Source organism: Bactrocera neohumeralis, unplaced genomic scaffold (assembly GCF_024586455.1).
Source record: "Bactrocera neohumeralis isolate Rockhampton unplaced genomic scaffold, APGP_CSIRO_Bneo_wtdbg2-racon-allhic-juicebox.fasta_v2 cluster09, whole genome shotgun sequence".
Taxonomy (NCBI): Eukaryota; Metazoa; Arthropoda; class Insecta; order Diptera; family Tephritidae; genus Bactrocera; species Bactrocera neohumeralis.
The window spans coordinates 23,256,837-23,276,106 of NW_026089622.1; the positions used below are offsets into that span (position 1 = coordinate 23,256,837).

At 35.7% G+C, this 19,270-nt stretch overlaps 1 protein-coding gene across 1 annotated transcript in view; it reads right to left on the reverse strand.

The window, feature by feature from the left end:
* The window catches only part of LOC126764158 (ATP-dependent Clp protease proteolytic subunit), a 136,202-nt gene that overhangs the window by 56,251 nt on the left and 60,681 nt on the right, over positions 1 to 19,270 (reverse strand). The window contains exon 2 of the mRNA XM_050481952.1: positions 12,539 to 12,955. Within this exon, the coding sequence (XP_050337909.1) occupies positions 12,539 to 12,955 (417 nt within the window). The remainder of the gene's footprint in view (positions 1 to 12,538; positions 12,956 to 19,270) is intronic.

Below are 19,270 nucleotides of genomic sequence, written 5' to 3' on the forward strand. Positions count from 1 at the left end.
CCAATCCCAGATATAACAATGACGTTACAGAATTTAGGGAAAGCAAGATATTTTACAACACTAGATTTGGAATCTGGATTCCACCAAATATTAATTAAACCAGAAGATAGGGAAAAAACAGCCTTCTCGGTAAATGGAGCTAAATATGAGTTCCTTCGATTACCGTTTGGATTAAAGAATGCTCCAGCCACCTTTCAAAGATGTGTCGACGACATACTGAGACCCTTTATTGGAAAATGTGCATATGTATATATCGACGATGTATTAATTTACTCTACTGACCCAAAGCAACATATTAAAGACATCACTAATATTATACATACCCTACATGCAGCCAATATGAAAATCTCAGAGGAAAAATCTAAATTTTTTCAAACAAAAACAGAATTCTTAGGACATATCATAAACAATGGAAGAATTACAGTAGATCCAGGGAAAATCGAAGCTATAGATAGGTATAAAATTCCTGAAACACTAAAGGAATTACGATTATTTTAAGGACTAGCCTCCTATTATAGGAAATTCGTGAAGAACTTCGCACATATATGCAAGCCATTAACAATTTACCTAAGAGGAGAAAACGGAAATATTTCAAAAAATAAAAGTATAAACGTAAAGTTACAATTAGATAAAGAAGCACAAAATGCTATAAATGAAATAAAAAATAAATTAAAAGAAAAAGTTGAACTATATCAATCAGATTTTAATAAAGGGTTTGACTTAACCACAGATGCTAGTAACTACGCAATAGGAGCAGTACTAAGCCAAGGAAGAAATCCTATATCATTCATATCAAGAACATTGACGAAAACGGAACAAAATTATTCTACAAATGAAAAGGAAATGTTAGCCATAATTTGGGCATTACAGAAATTTAGAAATTATTTATACGGAATAGCAGACCTAACTATATACACAGACCATCAGTCTTTAATATTTTCCATATCAGAAAAAAACCCGAATACTAAATTAAAGAGATGGAAAAATTTGATAGAAGAATACGGTGCCAAGCTAAAATACAAACCAGGGCATGAAAATATTGTAGCAGACGCTTTATCACGACAAATAAACATAATGTCAGATAAGTCAATGCACTCAGCTGAATCATCCGCACCAAGAAACATAAAAATGATAGCAAAACCATTAAATTCATTTCAAACCCAAATTATTTTAACACCGTCACAAACAAACGAAAAAACAGCAACAACTATATTTCCGCGACACGAACGATTTGAAATAAAATATAACACTGAAGAATATATGATTCAAACATTAAAACAAATAATGAAACCTAAAATAGTAACAGCATTCCACACTGACTTAGATACGTGGCATAAACACAAAGAAAAGACCGCAAACATATTTTCAACCTACTACAAAGTATTTACACAAAATAAACTACACGATATAATAGAACAAAAAGATAGGGAAAATATATTAGACTTTACACACAAGAGAGCACACAGAAACGCTCTAAACAACTATAAAGAAATATTAGAAACTTGTTATTGGCCAACACTAAAACGAGACACAGAAAAGATAGTGAAAAATTGTGTCAACTGCACTGAGAATAAATATGAAAGGAAACCAATTAAACAATTATTAGGAAAAAGCCCAGTACCAAATACTCCAGGCACATCAGTACAAATGGACATATTTTATATAAATGGCAAAAGTTATCTCTCTTCTATAGATAGATTTACTAAATACGCATATTTTCGTAAATTAGGAAGTAAACTACATTTTCATGAAATAATAGAAGAAGTTTTATCACAAATTCTTCCGAACTGTACCGAACTCATGACCGATAATGAAAGCATATTCGTCGGCATAGGCACAACCGCATTATTAAATAAATTACAAATTAAACACGAAAAGACAGCAAATAATCATTCAACTTCCAACGCATAAGTAGAAAGGTTACATTCAACGATATTAGAAATCGCGAGGACTTTAGCTAACGACAGAACAACAACTACGGAAGAAGAAATATTCTCAGCAGTCGAGGAATATAACAGGACTATTCATTCGGTGATAAAGGAAAAACCAGTAGACTTATTTTTTAATCAAAAGGAAATTAACGAAAAAGTGAAAAATAATATAGAAAAAAACCAAGAACGTATGTTAGAATACCATAATAAAAAAAGAAGCCAAAAAGATTTTAAACCAGGACAAATAATTTATGAGAAAAGTAGTAGAAGACAAAAATATAACAAAAGATATATTAAACATATAGTAAAAGAAAATAAAGAAAATACGATGCTTACAACGAAAAATAAACTAATACACAAAGATAACATACGAAATGTACTACCCGATAATAATATTAATAATTCTAGTGAACAAATCACTACAATACCAAATAACTAATGTGGAAAATAAAATGTTTATATTAACCGTGACATATCCGTCATACATTTATAATGAATCAGATTACTTATATCACATGATAAACTTAACAAAAATTTTAGAACATTATGACACACTCTCAACATTAGCTAAAAACTCTCCGGAATTACATACTGACGTAGCCTTAGTCAACAGAATAGAAGTGTTAAAAAATCAATTAATAATTAGAAGAAAGAAAAGGAGCATAAATTTCTTAGGATCAGCACTTAGTTTTATAACAGGCGTACCAGATCATGACGATATGATAAAAATAAAACAACAAATTAATGATATAGTAAAAAATAATAATAAACAGAGGTTAATCAACACTCACTTCGAAAAACTGTTGGAATCCTTTAATTATAAAACAATTCATCAACAAGTAATGCTACAAGAAATACTCAAAGAACTTGAAGACTTAACTTTAACAATCAATTTCGCTAAAAATAAAAACTTTTACTCTGCATCGTTAAACACGGAAGATATAGAAAAAATTATTAAATTAGAGAATTCAGACATTCCTGTAATAAATATAATGGAATATTCGGATATACACACTTGTAGAATTAATAACACATTTATTATTATATATAAATACCCTATAATTAAACAAAAATGTGAAACATATGATATTACACCAATAGCATATCGACATGGGAAGTTACAATTAGACAATAAAGTATCTAAATGTAAAAACGAAATAAAAAGAATTAACAAATGTAAAAATATTTTATCAAAATTTATATGCCAAGAAACTAAAACAGATACTTGTACAATACCAATGTTATTAAACCTCAAAGCACAATGCAATGTAAAAGAAGAATCCAATGAAGAAATAATTGAAATAAATGAAGGAAATATTTTAATAAATGGTAAAAATAAAATAAATAATGAAACTATCACAGGAACATACCTAGTGCAGTTTAAAGAAAATATAAAATTAAATAATATAACATTTCACAATCAAAACGAGGAAATAAAAAAATATATCCTGTCTCAAGAAGAAAATAATATTAAAATCCTAGATATATTAGAATCAAACTCAAAATATAAATTTAATAACATTGAAAAACTACATAAATTTATTATACCATACGAAGAACACCCAATACAAAGCATATTTGTAACCCTAGTAATTATATGTATACTAGCTACAACAATATACTTAAGTTTTAAATTGTATTATGCCATATTGAAATGTAAAACTCTAAAACTTAAAGAAAATCAACAAAAAAGATATGAACAAATACTGAAGGCTCAAGGATTGGAACATCTCATAAAGAAAGATGCAATCACAAGCGTATAAAAAGATCAGGAGATCTTTTCAATAAAGGAGGGGGGAGTTAATACATGATTTACACTGAACCCAACTGATAATAGCTACCACACATAAACATCTACCTAGCAGTAAGGTGACATCACTTACTATAAGATAACACTATCCAAATAACTAAACTAATTGTCATCCACATCAGTACTTTTCCACTTCAGTACTTTTCCACAATAGAATAGAAACCACAAAACTACAACTGATAAACATATTACTTTGAAGCTAAGTTTTTTGTATAAATACAATCACCCGCTTATATACAACATCTTTTTTTTCTGTTCATTAAGTGATTAAATAAAGATCGCTCTACGGAGCTAAAAATATATTTTTTATAAAATAATAAAGTGTAAACTTTAATTAGCGCAACAAGAGACTTGGCAACAAATTGGATAAAGTTTTTTTACTGAAAATTATCTAGAAAGATATTGGTACAACAGTTTTAATAGATGGCAAAATAATACATAAGACCAATCTTAGATAAAACATATTATTTAGTAAAAAGAAGACAAGAGAAACACGTTGACAAACCGAACTTAAACAAGTAAGGAAGGGCTAAGTTCTGGTGTCACCGAACATTTTATACTCTCGCATGATAAAGTGATAATCGAGATTTCATTATCCGTCATTTACATATTTTTCAAATACCGTATTTGTGTAAAGTTTTATTCCGCTATCATCATTGGTTCCTAATGTATATATTATTTCATTCTTCCGTAAAATTTAGTGTTTCTTCTTTCTTGATTTTCAACATAACCTTTGTATGGGAGGTGGGCGTGGTTAATATTCGATTTCTTCCATTTTTGAACTATATATGGAAATGCCTGAAGGAAACGACTATATAGAGTTTGGTTGACATAGCTATAGTAGTTTCCAAGATATGTACAAAAAACTTAGTAGGAGAGGGGCCACGCCCACTTTTCCAAAAAAAATTACGTCCAAATATGCCCCTCCCTAATGCGATCCTTGGTGCCAAATTTCACTTTAATATCTTTATTTATGGCTTAGTTATGACACTTTATAGGTTTTCGGTTTTCGCCATTTTGTGGGCGTGGCAGTGGGCTGATTTTGCCCATCTTCGAACTTAACCTTTTTATGGAGCCAAGAAATACGTGTACCAAGTTTCATCATGATATCACAATTTTTACTCAAGTTACAGTTTGCACGGACGGACGGACAGACAGACATCCGGATTTCAACTCTACTCGTCCCCTTATCACTTCGGTATATAACTGACTCTTTTAGTTTTAGGACTTACAAACAACCGTCATTTGAACAAAACTATAATACTCTCCTTTGCAACTTTGTTGCGAGAGTATAAAAATTAATCAAAACCAACCACTTTTTTCATGTTTTAAATGATCATATTTTTTTCTCTTTCGCTTTAAAAATTGTTAATTGAATAACTTTACGTTCTAAGAAGAAAAGTGGCTATTTAAATTTAAATACTCACTGTATAGATTTATAAGATATATTGTAATTAATTAATAAGATAAGTAATTGTTTCCGCAAATTGAATGTTAATGACTGCGTAAAGATTCGCCAATCATCGAAAACAGCCTGGTTCAGATAGACTTTACTTCTATCCGAAGACGTTCGATTTTAACAACGGGGGTAGTTAAGGTATCATCTTTGGATGATTGATTTTGCAACCCATTTTCGCATGCTGGGTTATGTTGGAAATCGCTTTTGACTGATCTATTTTGTTCTCCATTTTCTTATTCCTGGAATAACGTAAGAATTTTGACGCTTTGCTGTCAAACGCAGCAACCCTGCATTAACCACAAAGTAAATAGTGATGATGACGCTCACATTCCTGGAATTCCAGCACATTAATTGGGTAACGGTACTAATAATGTGGAAAAATACTGACGCTAGTTGTTTAATCATGACAGTGTCAGAAGGTTACGAGCAAATGCAAAATCATTGGATCGATCATTATGAAAGTGGCCATCAGCAAGAGGAGCTGAATCCTCATAAATTTAAAAGTTATATTCATCTACCTTCAGTTGTATTCATCTATCTTCAGTTGTATTCATCTATCTTTATAAATATTAATTAAATAATAAATCCGAGTGAAAACACGAAAATATAATTTATATAAATAAAGGAGCCCTGGGCAATCAGAGCTCACTCTACTAAGATCAGCTCTTAATTTCACGTGGTATGTTAGAAACAAACAGGTCCTAGAAGAAACAAATCTTCCTTCCATCCAATCGGCAGCTATTTCCTACGCCGCAAAAACCGACCGTTTCAGAAGGCCATGTATCCTGACAAATCCTTCCGCTCCCACCTAACCAAAAATTCGAGCTTCGCTTTTTAGCGTCAGATTCTTTTGAGGCCCACTACCGCTCACAACTGAATCTTTCTCCTTCTCCCGCAAAATACATTAGCGGTTCATAACCATATGGTTGGCAGCCGGTGTCTTTAGAAGATTTACCCCCCCCCCCCCCCCCCCCCCCCCCCCCCCCCCTCCGGCACATCTCTTAAAAAAAAAATCAGCGCTGAGTACGATTTTATACTTGAAACTAAACCGTCGCATTATTCAACAGATATAATTCTTAAGCTAATGGTCTGTCAAATTTATACACGCTTTTTTTGAAACTTAGGGAAACATATGCATTTAATTTTAGTAGAGAATTTAAATTAATTTTAGTAGGAAATGTGAGTAACCCTTGTTTAAGATGTATGTGGAGCCTGGGGTCTCAGCTAAAAGCTTCAGCAGAGACACACCGGTTTCAGGATTCTCTGACGTCTGAACAAGCGGTTTGCTATACAAATGTGTAAAAAACTTTATACTATTCGCCTAGCGAGGTTGTGCACTGAGTTTGGGACCCGCTGCGCAGAAACCACTACCAATGCAAAGAAACAACAGCCTCGGATGAAAGACCCCACTGTCGATGACGACGACAAAAATGAAACAAGGACAATGATGGAATGTCCGACCCCTAAACTGGGAAAAGGGGATGGCCAGCTGGTTGGTGGCCTCTTAAAAGTAAAGGCTGACATCACCGTCGTTCAAGAAATGCGATGGTCGGGACAAGCACGGAGTTCCGCTTACTACAGCGGCCATTTAAAAGTAAGCAAATTCAGTGTGGGATTCGTGGTGGGAGATAGACTCAGTCGTCGAGTCCTGGCATTCACTCCGGTAGAGAAGCGTCTGGCCACAATCCGCATTGGACCAAATTTTTTCAACATAACACTGATTTGCGTCCACGACTGACGGAAGAGAAGAACGATTTGTTCAAAGATGAATTCTCTGAGCGGCTGAAGTTCGCTTATGACAACAGCCCAGCCACAATATAAACATTGTGCTTGGCGATTTTAACGCCAGGGTGGGCAAAAAAGCCATCTGGTATAACAGTTGCAAAATTCGCCCTCCATGGCGAAACATCTCCAAATCGGTTTGGGCTGACTGACTTCGAAGGGACCCAAAATAATTAATAAAGCTACTTGGTTGCCTCCGGATCGAAAAGTTTGAAATTAAATCGATGATGTTGTGATAGATGGACGACATGCATCTTTGACGTGAGTACGGCATCGACCACTATTTTGTTGTATCGAAGACACGCGACCGCCTCTGTACTGCAAAGCACGGACGTCAACAAACACAGGTAAGGTATGACGGCCAACAGCTACCAAAATCGACAGTTACACAGTTTCTACTCGAGTTGCACTCCTGCTTTCTGAAAGCACTCATCAGCAGCTGGGTACAACGGAACTACATTCTCCTTATGTACATCTGTAGTTTAGTTAGTAGTTTAGTTGTAGTAATAAAGTTTGAAAAGCTGGCCGACGGGGCCGATGGATTACCGGCTGAGCTATTCAAATACGGCGACGAAGAACTGACTAGCTACATGCATCAGATTCTTTGCAATTGGAATTTACGTGTGTTCTGCCGAATCTACAAAAAGGTGGATCCCACATTCGGCGCCAACTAAAGTGAGATAAGCCTCCTTCCTATAGCCACATTGATAAAGTCCAGTCAGTTCGTTGATACCATAGATGGGCGCTTTGCAGTACCAGTAAAAATGCAGTCAAATTTTTTTTGCTGATAATGAAATTAAATTTTCATTACCAGTACAGTTTTACTGATTACTGAAAAAATTAGCAGTAAAAATATTTTTTTACTGGTTACTGAAAATAATTTGCAGTAAAAATATTTTATTACTGGTTACTGGAAAAATTTGCAGTAAAAATAATTTTTTACTGGTTACTGAAAGAAATTGCAGTAAAAATACTGATAATATCATTTGAGTTGCATAACCAGCAAAATATTTACTGTTTACTGAAAATAGTTACTGGTAATGAAAATTTTGTGCACTATCATCAGGGAATTTAAATCATGTATGCACTCAATAAATATTTTTAGTTTTGCTCTGTCGTCTTTTCCTTAGAAAAAACTACACATGAAACATTAAATGCAAAAGAGTCAGAACTCAAAACCAAAAAGATTCAAACAAAAATTATATGCAATTATTTATAATATTATGAACGGATTGAGATCACCAAAAAAGAAAGTCCTCCTTGCAAAATCATCACCTCATAACTGTAACAGTCGTACAATCCAAGCAATGCAATTATATGTAGAAGCATTGAGAAAAATAGTCCAATAAATATTTATTGCACCCTACACATATTTATGCAATATAAAGGAGTGGAGGTTATATGCTAATTGTTTTATATTAGCTGATAAGCTGCTTTATCAGATTCGATTTACCCACGTTCGTCCGTCTGTTAAATAAAGTTTATTTTAATTTAATAAGAATTATACTTCAAATTAAGAATGAATAATTTGCAAACCTGTTACAGGGTATCAATAAGTCGGTTCGCCTGACTAAAAACTATTTTACTATTGTCCATGTGCGCAATCAATGAACAAAACAGTTAATTCTAAAATAATTCGGTCATAGGTTTGAGTAACATACACTCTAGTGATTTTAAAAATTTAGGGTACTACATTGCAAAAAATAAAAAATTAAATATATTTAAATGAATACATTAAATTTCAATAGTGATGATTGTAGTAATGACCAAGATTTCGTTGGCGAACAAAATATTCCAAGTTATTCAAACGGTCGGAACTCACAAATAAGTCACAATATTATGAGATATGACAATTTAAGTGAAAGTTCAAGTACACCAGATTCGTTGATAAATGAAGAATTGGTTGGTGTCAATAGGATTCTCTTTAGTGAGAAATTTTTCAAAATTGTGGAGACGGTGTGTTTAAAAAGATGCAAAATAGCACTATTTTATTTGTTACTAGCTGACCCGGCGAACTTCGCACCGCCTAATTATTGGAGGCATATTTAGTAAGTCACAAACACACGACACAATACTTTTTTAATTTTATTGAAATTTGCTGCTTTTAAATTTTTACGAATATTAAAGAATTATAGTATAGGTGCATTCCTTTGATCGTGTGACGAAAATGATATGCGACATAAAAAAGCAATATAAATTACCCGTGGAAAAAATTGCTTATACGATTACTGACAATGGATCTAACTTCGTTAAGGCATTTAAAGAATTTGGAGTTGAATTAAGTACGTGAATTATATCGCATATATGTATTTAATCCAAATCAATATATTCAATTATTGATTCTCATTGATTTAGGACCTATAAATGAATGTGACAGTGATGACGGATCTGACTCTGATTCCGATTCAAATGACTCGATAATTGCTTTAGGTCCCCAATTTCGATCTGTAACTCCACGTCTGTCAAAACACTTTCCTTGTGCGAGCCACACTCTAAATCTTTTAGCTTCAACCGATTTCAACAAAATTTTTAATTCATCTAGTCAGGATATTAAAGATATTCACAAAAGATCTTTCCAAAGGTAAAAATTATTTTATTAACTGAACACTTTTTACATTTACATATTTTCTATAACTTTGTAGATGCACACAGCTTTGGAATAAATGCAATAGACCAAAATCTGCAGAAGTAGTTAATGAAGTTATAAACGCGAATTTAATAACTCCATGCATAACAAGGTGGAACTCTCTTTATGATTCCGTTACGAAGTTGCTGCAACACAAAACCAATTTAGCAGAATTGTGTTACCGTTTAAAAATTCCTACCATTCTCAGCGAAGAAGTTGAGTACTTAGAGGAGTACGCAAAGCTTATGAGGCCTATTGCAGAAGCGATCGACTTCCTTCAGGGCGAAAAGACCATGTATTTTGGTTACTTTATCCCCACTATAGTGACTTTGAGAATAAAACGCTCGTTTTTCGAAATAAGCGAAAAAATGCAAATAGCTTTGCTTAAAAGATTTGAAAAGTACTTCCTGATTCAGTCTGACGCTTGGGACGCTGTTATTGCCGCTATTTCTGTCCCTGACATTAAATTGCGATTTTTAAAAGCCCTTTTAGAAACTGCAACGACGCAAACAGAAGAAGAAGTAAAAACAATGTTCAACACTTATGTGGTGAAGTATGGAAAGATAACAGATGACGCAACACGTGTTCCGCCTCAAACTACTCAAAAACCCTTCCTTGATTTCGGGGAAGAAAGTAATGGTAAAATTATTGCATTTGACTTTCAATTAAATATTTGATTTATGCATATATTCACTTAAATAGATATAAGCATACAGAGTGGTTCCACTGACTCAGGCAATTATCTTCAGGAAACGCTTTTATACCTGGTGGAACGAGACGCCACAACAAGTTGTTTAAATAAACATCAGGCTATTAAAAACATTTTTCTAAAATATAATACCCCATTACCGTCATCTGCACCTGTAGAACGGTTGTTTTCTTACGCTGGTATTGTTAACTGGTCTAGAAGGCAAAAACTCAGCGATGCAAATTTCGAAATGCTTGTTTTAAGAAAAGCTAATGGCGGATAACAAGTTGAAATAAATGTTTCAATGAAAAAAAATATTCGACTTTTCTTTAATTATTCATTGGCCTAGTGGTTGGCTTTTGATTTTTAACTACCAGTAACTATTTTCAGTAAACAGTAAATATTTTGCTGGTTTTGCAAATCAAATGATATTATCAGTGTTTTTACTGCAATTTCTTTCAGTAAGCTGTAAAAAAATATTTTTACTGCAAATTTTTCCAGTAACCAGTAAAAAATTATTTTTACTGCAAATTATTTTCAGTAACCAGTAAAAAAATATTTTTACTGCTAATTTTTCCAGTAATCAGTAAAACTGTACTGGTAATGCAAATTTAATTTCATTATCAGTAAAATGTTACTGTTTACTGCTGTACGTAATGCAGTAAATATATAATGCAGTGTGCCCATCTATCTATGGTTGATACACACTATGCTCGATAAGACCTCATATAATATCACCTTATCAGTGTGGCTTTAGACCTGGAAAATATACTATCGACCAAGATATCACCATGCGCCAAATCGTGAAAAAGACCCGTGTAAGGAAGATCGACACACAATACCTCTTCGTCGATTTTAAAGCCGCCTTTGACAGCACGAAAAGGAACTGTTTCTATGACGCTAAGTATGAACTTAGGTGTAGTTGTGCTACACCAGGGAATTCCCTATCATGTTTTTCAATTTAGTGCTGGACATAATACAAGCCGCAGAGGTAAATAGAGAAGGTACAATCTTTTATAAGAGTGTACAGCTGCTGGCGTACGCCGATGATATTGATATCATTTGCCTCAACAACCTCGTCGTTAGTTCCATAAAGTATCTCCTGTCATCAACGCATTATACCAAGGGCGAGTTCCGCAGTCGATGGAATGATAAGCTGCACGAGATATATGGGGACATTGACATACTTCGGCGAATCAAGCGACAGTTGTCCGGATGGAACAGTCCAGCTTTAAAGGGTTTCGATTAAGTACCAGTTGGTGGAAGCAACGTTTTTCGATCGTGGCGTTATTTGAAGTGTTCGCCTTGGTTGTCACTGAACTAGCTCAGATTATGTGGAAAAAAGTCCAAATGCGAATGCAATAAATGAATTTTTATCGACATGGTGAAACCCATTTCTTAAGAATTCGTGTACAACCGTGATATAGTCATCTCTTCTGTTATTCGCAAGGAAACTATCACAAAACTCTTCGCACGTTTCTCAACACAGCTAAATTGTTCGCTTATAATTTAGAGAATTTTAAGTCCAGTGAAAACGCCTACATCTATATACACCGTTGGAAAGGAGTAGACGTACAGAAGTGCACAACGTTATTTTTTCGCATGAACGTCAATAGGAACACAGATAAAAACGCGTTGGCGCAAATTTAACGGTGGCGGTAACACAATTAAAGTTTGTTGAGCAAAAACAAATAAATTTTTTTAGACATTAAAATATAATGCTAATAGTGCTCGAAAGTACGAAAAACTCGGTTTTTAAGTTTAATTCGAGATTTTGGGTTTGAATGTTCCAAAATTTAATTCTCGTTAGACCTACAAGAAAAACAACATTATTTCTCAGGTATTTTGGAGTGTTACACAATATGACTGAGGGAATTTAAAATTGTATAATATGGGTGGTTATAATAGCTCGATTCCACCATTTCTTTAAAATAATAATATTAATAAATTTTTAACGGTAAGGTTTGGTTTACAAAAAAAATCGATGGACCTTTTTTATGAGCAATTAGAAAACAGTTAGGTACACGACCTTCCCGTTACAACTAAGCGATCATACTTGGAGGTCTCTATCAACCAACTTTTAAGAGTACATTCGTTTTCTTTTGACCCACCCTAATATATGTAACTCCACATCTATCTTGATTAGCTTTATGTGATACAAAAACAGTTAGGTGAAAAAAAAAACTATTATACTATGTAGCAAAATGTTGTAAGATTATAAAAATTATATTAGCAAACATACCTGAACTCCTCCAGAAGGCTGATGTATCATTATGCGCGCATTAGGAAGCGAATATCTCATCCCTGTAGTGCCTGCAGTTAACAGTAAAGAACCCATAGAACATGCTTGACCAACACACCATGTTGAAATTGGGGGTTTTACATACTGCATTGTATCATAAATTGCCAGTCCTGCAGTTACAACTCCGCCAGGAGAATTAATGTACATATGAATTGGCTTGTTAAAATTTTCAGATTGTAGAAATAACAGTTGGGCCACAACTAAAGAGCTTAGATCATCATGTATGGGACCCATTACGCATACTATACGTTCCTTTAATAACCTTGAGAAAATATCGTAAGCTCGCTCGCCTCTGCCCGTTTGCTCAACAACCATTGGAATTAGATGAATATATCTTTTGTTTGACGTTTTTTTCCCCTAAAATAGTAACATTACAGCAATTAAATAATATAATTAAAATAAACACAAGTCGTTCCAGGAATATAATTTCATACTTTACATCGAACAAACGAGAATTAAAATTACTTGTAAATTTTCATTCAAATTCCGCGTAAACCGCACCCGTGGTTCGAGATTTGTAATAAATACATGAAATTCTGGAAATATTTGTACAAAATAAGCTTGACTGAGATTGATTAAAAATTGTGATACAGGCGCGATTGTGATCAAATTTAGTCTAATTTCTCATTATAACATGGGAATGCTGGGATAATGTTATACACCAAATTTGTGATTTTATCTAAAATCTAAAAATAGCCTTATGTACCCTAACGCTAAATGCTTAAAGAGTTGTATTAAAGAGTTAATAGTTTTGACCACAATCCTTATATGGAGAGTGGACGTAGTTACCACCCGATATCACACATTTTCACAATGTGATTGTGTGGGCACACAGACAAAAAGTATCACATCTGGCAGCACCGTTTGTCAGTTATTATATTCTTTCTTTCTCTTGATATTCTTTCTGGAAATTTACAGTTTCAACTAAATGCTTAGTTTTCAGTTTTAAGAAGCGTCACTTCTTGTACATACGCCAACAAGTGAAGAAGTGTTTTGAATTATCTTAATAAATAATCTTTTAAATATTAAATGTGGTCTTTCATTACCCCCACATAATTGGTGACCCCTACAGTTTAACAACACACGCAAGCAGATCAACAACACTGCATCACCTTGCCGCCCAGTTGCGCTTACCAGGCCGCACAACTGCAACTGGCGCAAGCGGCCAGCGCCATACGCCACCTGTACGCCAGCGGACAACACATTCAAAGGACGTAAAGCGCCAATCTCACGGGCCTCTCGCCAGCCAACGGCGTTGGTACCAGCACCTACTACATTAGTGCCAACGATTTATATCAGCCCAATTTGATGGCCACCACCACCGATATGTCGCCGCATTTGGCTGGTACAGCACAACAACATGGCCACAACAATCAACAACAGCAATAACAGCACCAAAACTAGCACGTACAAATGCTACTGTAATCGCAGGTGCAACAGCAACAACAATATGTTCATTTCTATCACGCGACTTACATCAACAACAGCGCAGTAACAGCAACAACGGACGCTGTAGCAGCAGTCGCCACTTCAACACCAGCTATATCAAACTTGAATCTTAATCACTATCTATTCAACAGGACCTGTCGCTGGAGCAGCGCCCATAAGTACAGATAGGCCAGCAGCAACAGCAAGCACCACCACCACCACTGCCGCAAACTTTGTAGCAGCAGCAATCATCATCATCATTTTGCTAGCAACAGTACCTCCATATCCTGATGTACGAACTACCCAGCTTCTAACCTCATCATCAACCAATACCACAACCTCCGACTACATATCAATTGTCGCAGGCACCACAAGCCGTCATCATGCAACACGCACAACCACAAATGACGCTACAACCACTGTCACACGTGTCAACGGTACATATGATCGACATCAATTTGAGTCCACAATGTATCGCTTCACCTACAGTGAATTCGGCTCAACGCACCTTGCATCAGTCGCCGCCTCCACGCCACATGCAACACTATAAGGTGCACAACGCCACGCTCAACCGCCAATCAGCCGCCGCGCAGGTTGCCAACCGGCCGCCGCGCTACGCTTCAACACCCTACGCATCGCACTACCAACAAAGGTAACACATCGCCAACTATTCATTTACGACCGCACATCGAGTACGAAATTCCTCGTCGACACTGGGAAGGATATTTCGGCAACTCCGCTTTCTCGTAAAATAATAACTCCTTTTCGACTGCAAGCTGTAAGCGGTAGCAAAATCGAAACCTACGGAGATAAGGCACTCACTCTCAATTAAGGACTATGGCGTCTGACCAATTGGATATTTGGTATAGCTAACGTACCGTATCCAATCGGTCGCTTTGTAGACCCTAACTGAGTCTCGCACGTGTAGGCTCCTATACACCTATTACAGCGGTCATAAGCCTAACCGAAAACTGCACAACAACCACTTAACCATACCAATTGGCCAGTGACAACAGTACGCCGCATAGCCGTACTCTCACCGACCAAATGAATTCGCCACATTCAACAACCACTTAACCATACCAATTGGGCGTGACAACAGTACTCTCACCGAGCAAAAGAATTCGCCACATACATCAACCAGCCTAATTGAACCGCATCCGCACTAGGATCTGGTAGTGGAACTCAACCTTAGAAAAGTCCAGCAAGACTTTATTTGAGGGGGAGTACTGTGGGCACACAGACAAAAAGTATCACATCTGGCAGCACCGTTTGTCAGTTAAAAATGGTGAAGCAAAAATTCAAACATTTACTGAAAAAAGTTTCTTGAATGTTGTTAAATACTTGTCAAATAATAACAAGAATTACTACTCTTACCAACTGAAGAGCTCAAAAGGCCTGATAGTTGTCAGAAATGGTGTAGAATTTTCGGTAGACTCTAACGATGTTAAAGAAGCACTGGAAGAATGTGGTTTTAGTATTAAATTAGTAATACATATTTTTAACAGGAACAAAGTCCCACAACAAATGTTCGAAATAGAGTTGATGCCAAATTCTAACTAACTTAAGAAAAATTAAACATATCCGATTAACAATCTAAAATATATGCTCCATCGCAGAATTTCTCTTGAGGAACCATACAAAATAAATGCTTCAGTACAGGGCATATACTGCCAAGAATATGGACACACGAAAGCATATTGCATCCTAAGTTGCATGAAGTGTGGTGATTTACATCCTACAAAAAAATGTACTATTAAAACAAGGATTTAATTGTGGCGGAAATCACACTGTAAACTATACGGGTGGCCCTGTATATGAAGACTTAAAAACGAGATTACCTGTCGGAATTCAAGCACGTCGAAATCAAATGATAAATATCCTAGCGAAAATATTGAAATCCCTGTCCATATTTCAAAACCGGGTAATATTAAAAATAATGCCAAACAAGGAAGCTATGCAAATGTTGTGAAAGGCATCACTGCACAAACCATATTGCCCTTAAACCAACCAAATGAAAGCGTCGAATCTATGATTTTAAACCTTGCCCAATGTATTACACAACTTATATCTACAATGCAAAAAATTATTCAAAAAATAATAAATTCACAAAACCAAATGTTGCAAACGTTTTTAAGAAAAAAAAAATGAATGTATTGAACATTTGTATATGGAATGATAACGGTGTTAACCAACATAAATTGAAAGATTTCTTGATGAAAATAATATAGATATTACGCTATTATCAGAAACTCATCTTACGAATAAAACAATTTCGTTATACCGGGATTTAGACTCTTTGTTACAAATCACCTAAATGGAAAGGCACATGGTGGAACAGGAGTGTTGGTTAGAAAACGTTTAAACCACCAAGCATTAGAATATCATACTGCAGCGCAGTTACAAGCTACAATATCTATAAAAAAATCGCTGCGGTGACTTAAACCTGACGGCTATATATGTACTTACTGCCCACCTCGGTTTAAAATTATAAACATCCAAAGATTTTTGGAAGACTAGGTCATAGATTTCTAGCAGGTGGTGATTACAATGCAAAACACATAATATCTCTTGGTAACCTGACCTATATATGTATATAATATTGGCCTAGTGATCGAAACAAAATACCAGATTTAATTGATTTTGCTGTAATCAAAAATATTCTTAGATAAATCGCGGATGAAAGCTGATACATGTACAGATCTATCTTCTGATTATTCTCCTGCACTAATAAAGCTACGTGAACAACCACCGTTGATGCAAAAGTGGATCTAACATCTTTAAAACGCATTGGTTAAAATATAAAAAATACTTCGAAGAGATATTGAAGAAAGCATAAGAGAAACAAAAAACTATAAGCCGCTTGGTCCCAGAAAAATTAGTAATAGAGAAATAAAAAAGCTTCACTTCCACTCAGGTTCAATTAAAATCAGCTGTACGTAAATTAGAAAAGCGCTAAAACATGAGGAAGAAACGAATATAAAGAGCTGTGTCAAAATTTATGCAAGCGAAACTCCCTTTGGAAAGCACAAAAATCCTGAAGCCACCAGTCAACTTCAACATGCCTATAGGAGACTTTGGTAGCGGTGCTCTCCTTGCTCTTAAATGCAATTCTTAGTTTCGGATACTACATAAACCTGGAAAAGACTTAACATAGCCGTCTTCATACAGACCAATCAGTCTTCTACCCTGTATACATATCTAAAATATTTGAAAAAGTGTTCCTATCAAAGATGTCTCCTTTCCTCCACGAAAATAATATAATTCCAATTTGGCTTTCGTGATAAACATAGCACGGTAGAGCAAGTAAATGGAATTACTAATGAAATAAGAAAAGCATATGAGCACAGAGAGTACAGTTCAGCTATATTTCTAGATGTGCCTTAGGCGTTTAATAAGGTGTGGCATGAAGGCCTTTAATATAAGATTAGAAACTTTCTACCTCAAGAATTGTATAAAACATTGGAGTCTTATTTAAAAAATAAACAATTTATGGTTAAAGCGAGAGATTTTATATCTGATGAAAGACCACAGGGCAGGGCTTTAGGTCCAAGACTAAACATCAGATATACAGTAGATCTTCCAACAGCGAATAATGTATTGACATCAACTTTTTTACACATTTTAGCATCAAGAATGAATATTAGCGAAGTGCTTAAGGTCTGTCGAAAAATGGTAGCTAATGTGAATGAAGCATGTTACATTTTCAGTAAGACCAAAAATGTGCCCGGCAGTAAAAATGAACAAAATTTTAGTATCCCAAGCGAAGGAAGTAACTTATCTTGGTGTTCACCTAGATAGAAGGCTCACGTGGAGAAAACGTATCTCTAGTAAAATAACTTGCATGAAGATAAAAACTAGAAACTTAAATGGGCTTTTAAATAAATACTCAAAACTTAGCCTAGACAACAAAGTGCTTTTAGATGTATAATGCGGTCATAAAGTCGATTTGGATGTATTGCATACAACTGTGGGGCACGACCTCTGAAACTAATATTGATATAATACCAACGTTAATATCGAAAATGCTTAGAACAATCACGTTAAAAGAAGTAGAGGACAGCAGAATGAAATATATATCTAAACTTCGAGATCACCCAAACCCATTAGCTAATGATTTTGCACATTCCTGCGAGCAAACAAAAAAAACTCCCGCTCTTATGACATTTCTCTTCAAGAAAGTTTGCCATTTCATTATGGAAATTTATACAATCCAACGATTCGAAATTATCACAATTTACCACCGAAAATCGGAGTCAGTGGCCTCAACTTCAAGAGCGCTAGTGCAATTTATGGTCCATAATCGTCCTGCCAGTTCCTTAATTAAGCGTCTAGTGGAAAAATTTGAATCCACAGGCACAGTATCAAATGTTCCCGTGCCAATGAGACAAAACAAGTGCATATAGTGTCAAGAATATTGATACCGCTGGCGCATCAATTGAGGAAGACCCAAATAAGTCTCTCTTACGTCGTTATCAAACGTTGGATATCTCTGTGACGTCTTGGTAGCCTAAGAACATCCGGTTGAAGGCGAAACATACGCTCCACAAGGTTGTGCGCTGGGTTTGGGACCCGCCCTATAAAAAAACACTGAAAAAGCGTAAACAGCCTCGGATGAGAAACCCCCCTTTTGATGATGACCATGGCAAACGAAATAAGGACTTCGATTTGAGGGCATGCACTGGGAATGTCCGGTCCATTAATTGGGAAGGTACCGCTGCCCAGCTGGTTGAGTGGAGGTTGACATCACCGCCGTCCAGGAAATGCGATGGCCAATACAAGGACTGAGGCGAGTGGGTCCTTGTGGCATTTACTGTAGTGGCCATAAAAAGGAGCGCAAATTCGGTGTGGGATTCGTGATGGGAGAGGAACTCTGTCCCCGAGTACTGTCATTCACGCCGGTGGATGAACGTCTAGCCACAATCCGCATCAAAGCGAAGTTCTTCAACATATTGCCGATTTGCCCCGACGGAAGAGAAGGAATATGCGACCAAAGATGCCTTCTATGAGCGTTCGGAGCGCACCAATGAGAGCTGCCCCTGCCACGATATCAAAATCGAGCTTGGCGACTTTAACGCCAGGGTGGGCAAAGGAGGTATCTTTGGCTCTACGGTCGGCAAATTCAACCTCCACGACGAAACAGCCAAATGGATCGAGGCTGATCGACTTCCACGGGGCCCGAAATATGGTTTTATCTAGTACTAGATTCCAGCATAAGAAAACTCATCAAGCTACCTAGCTGTC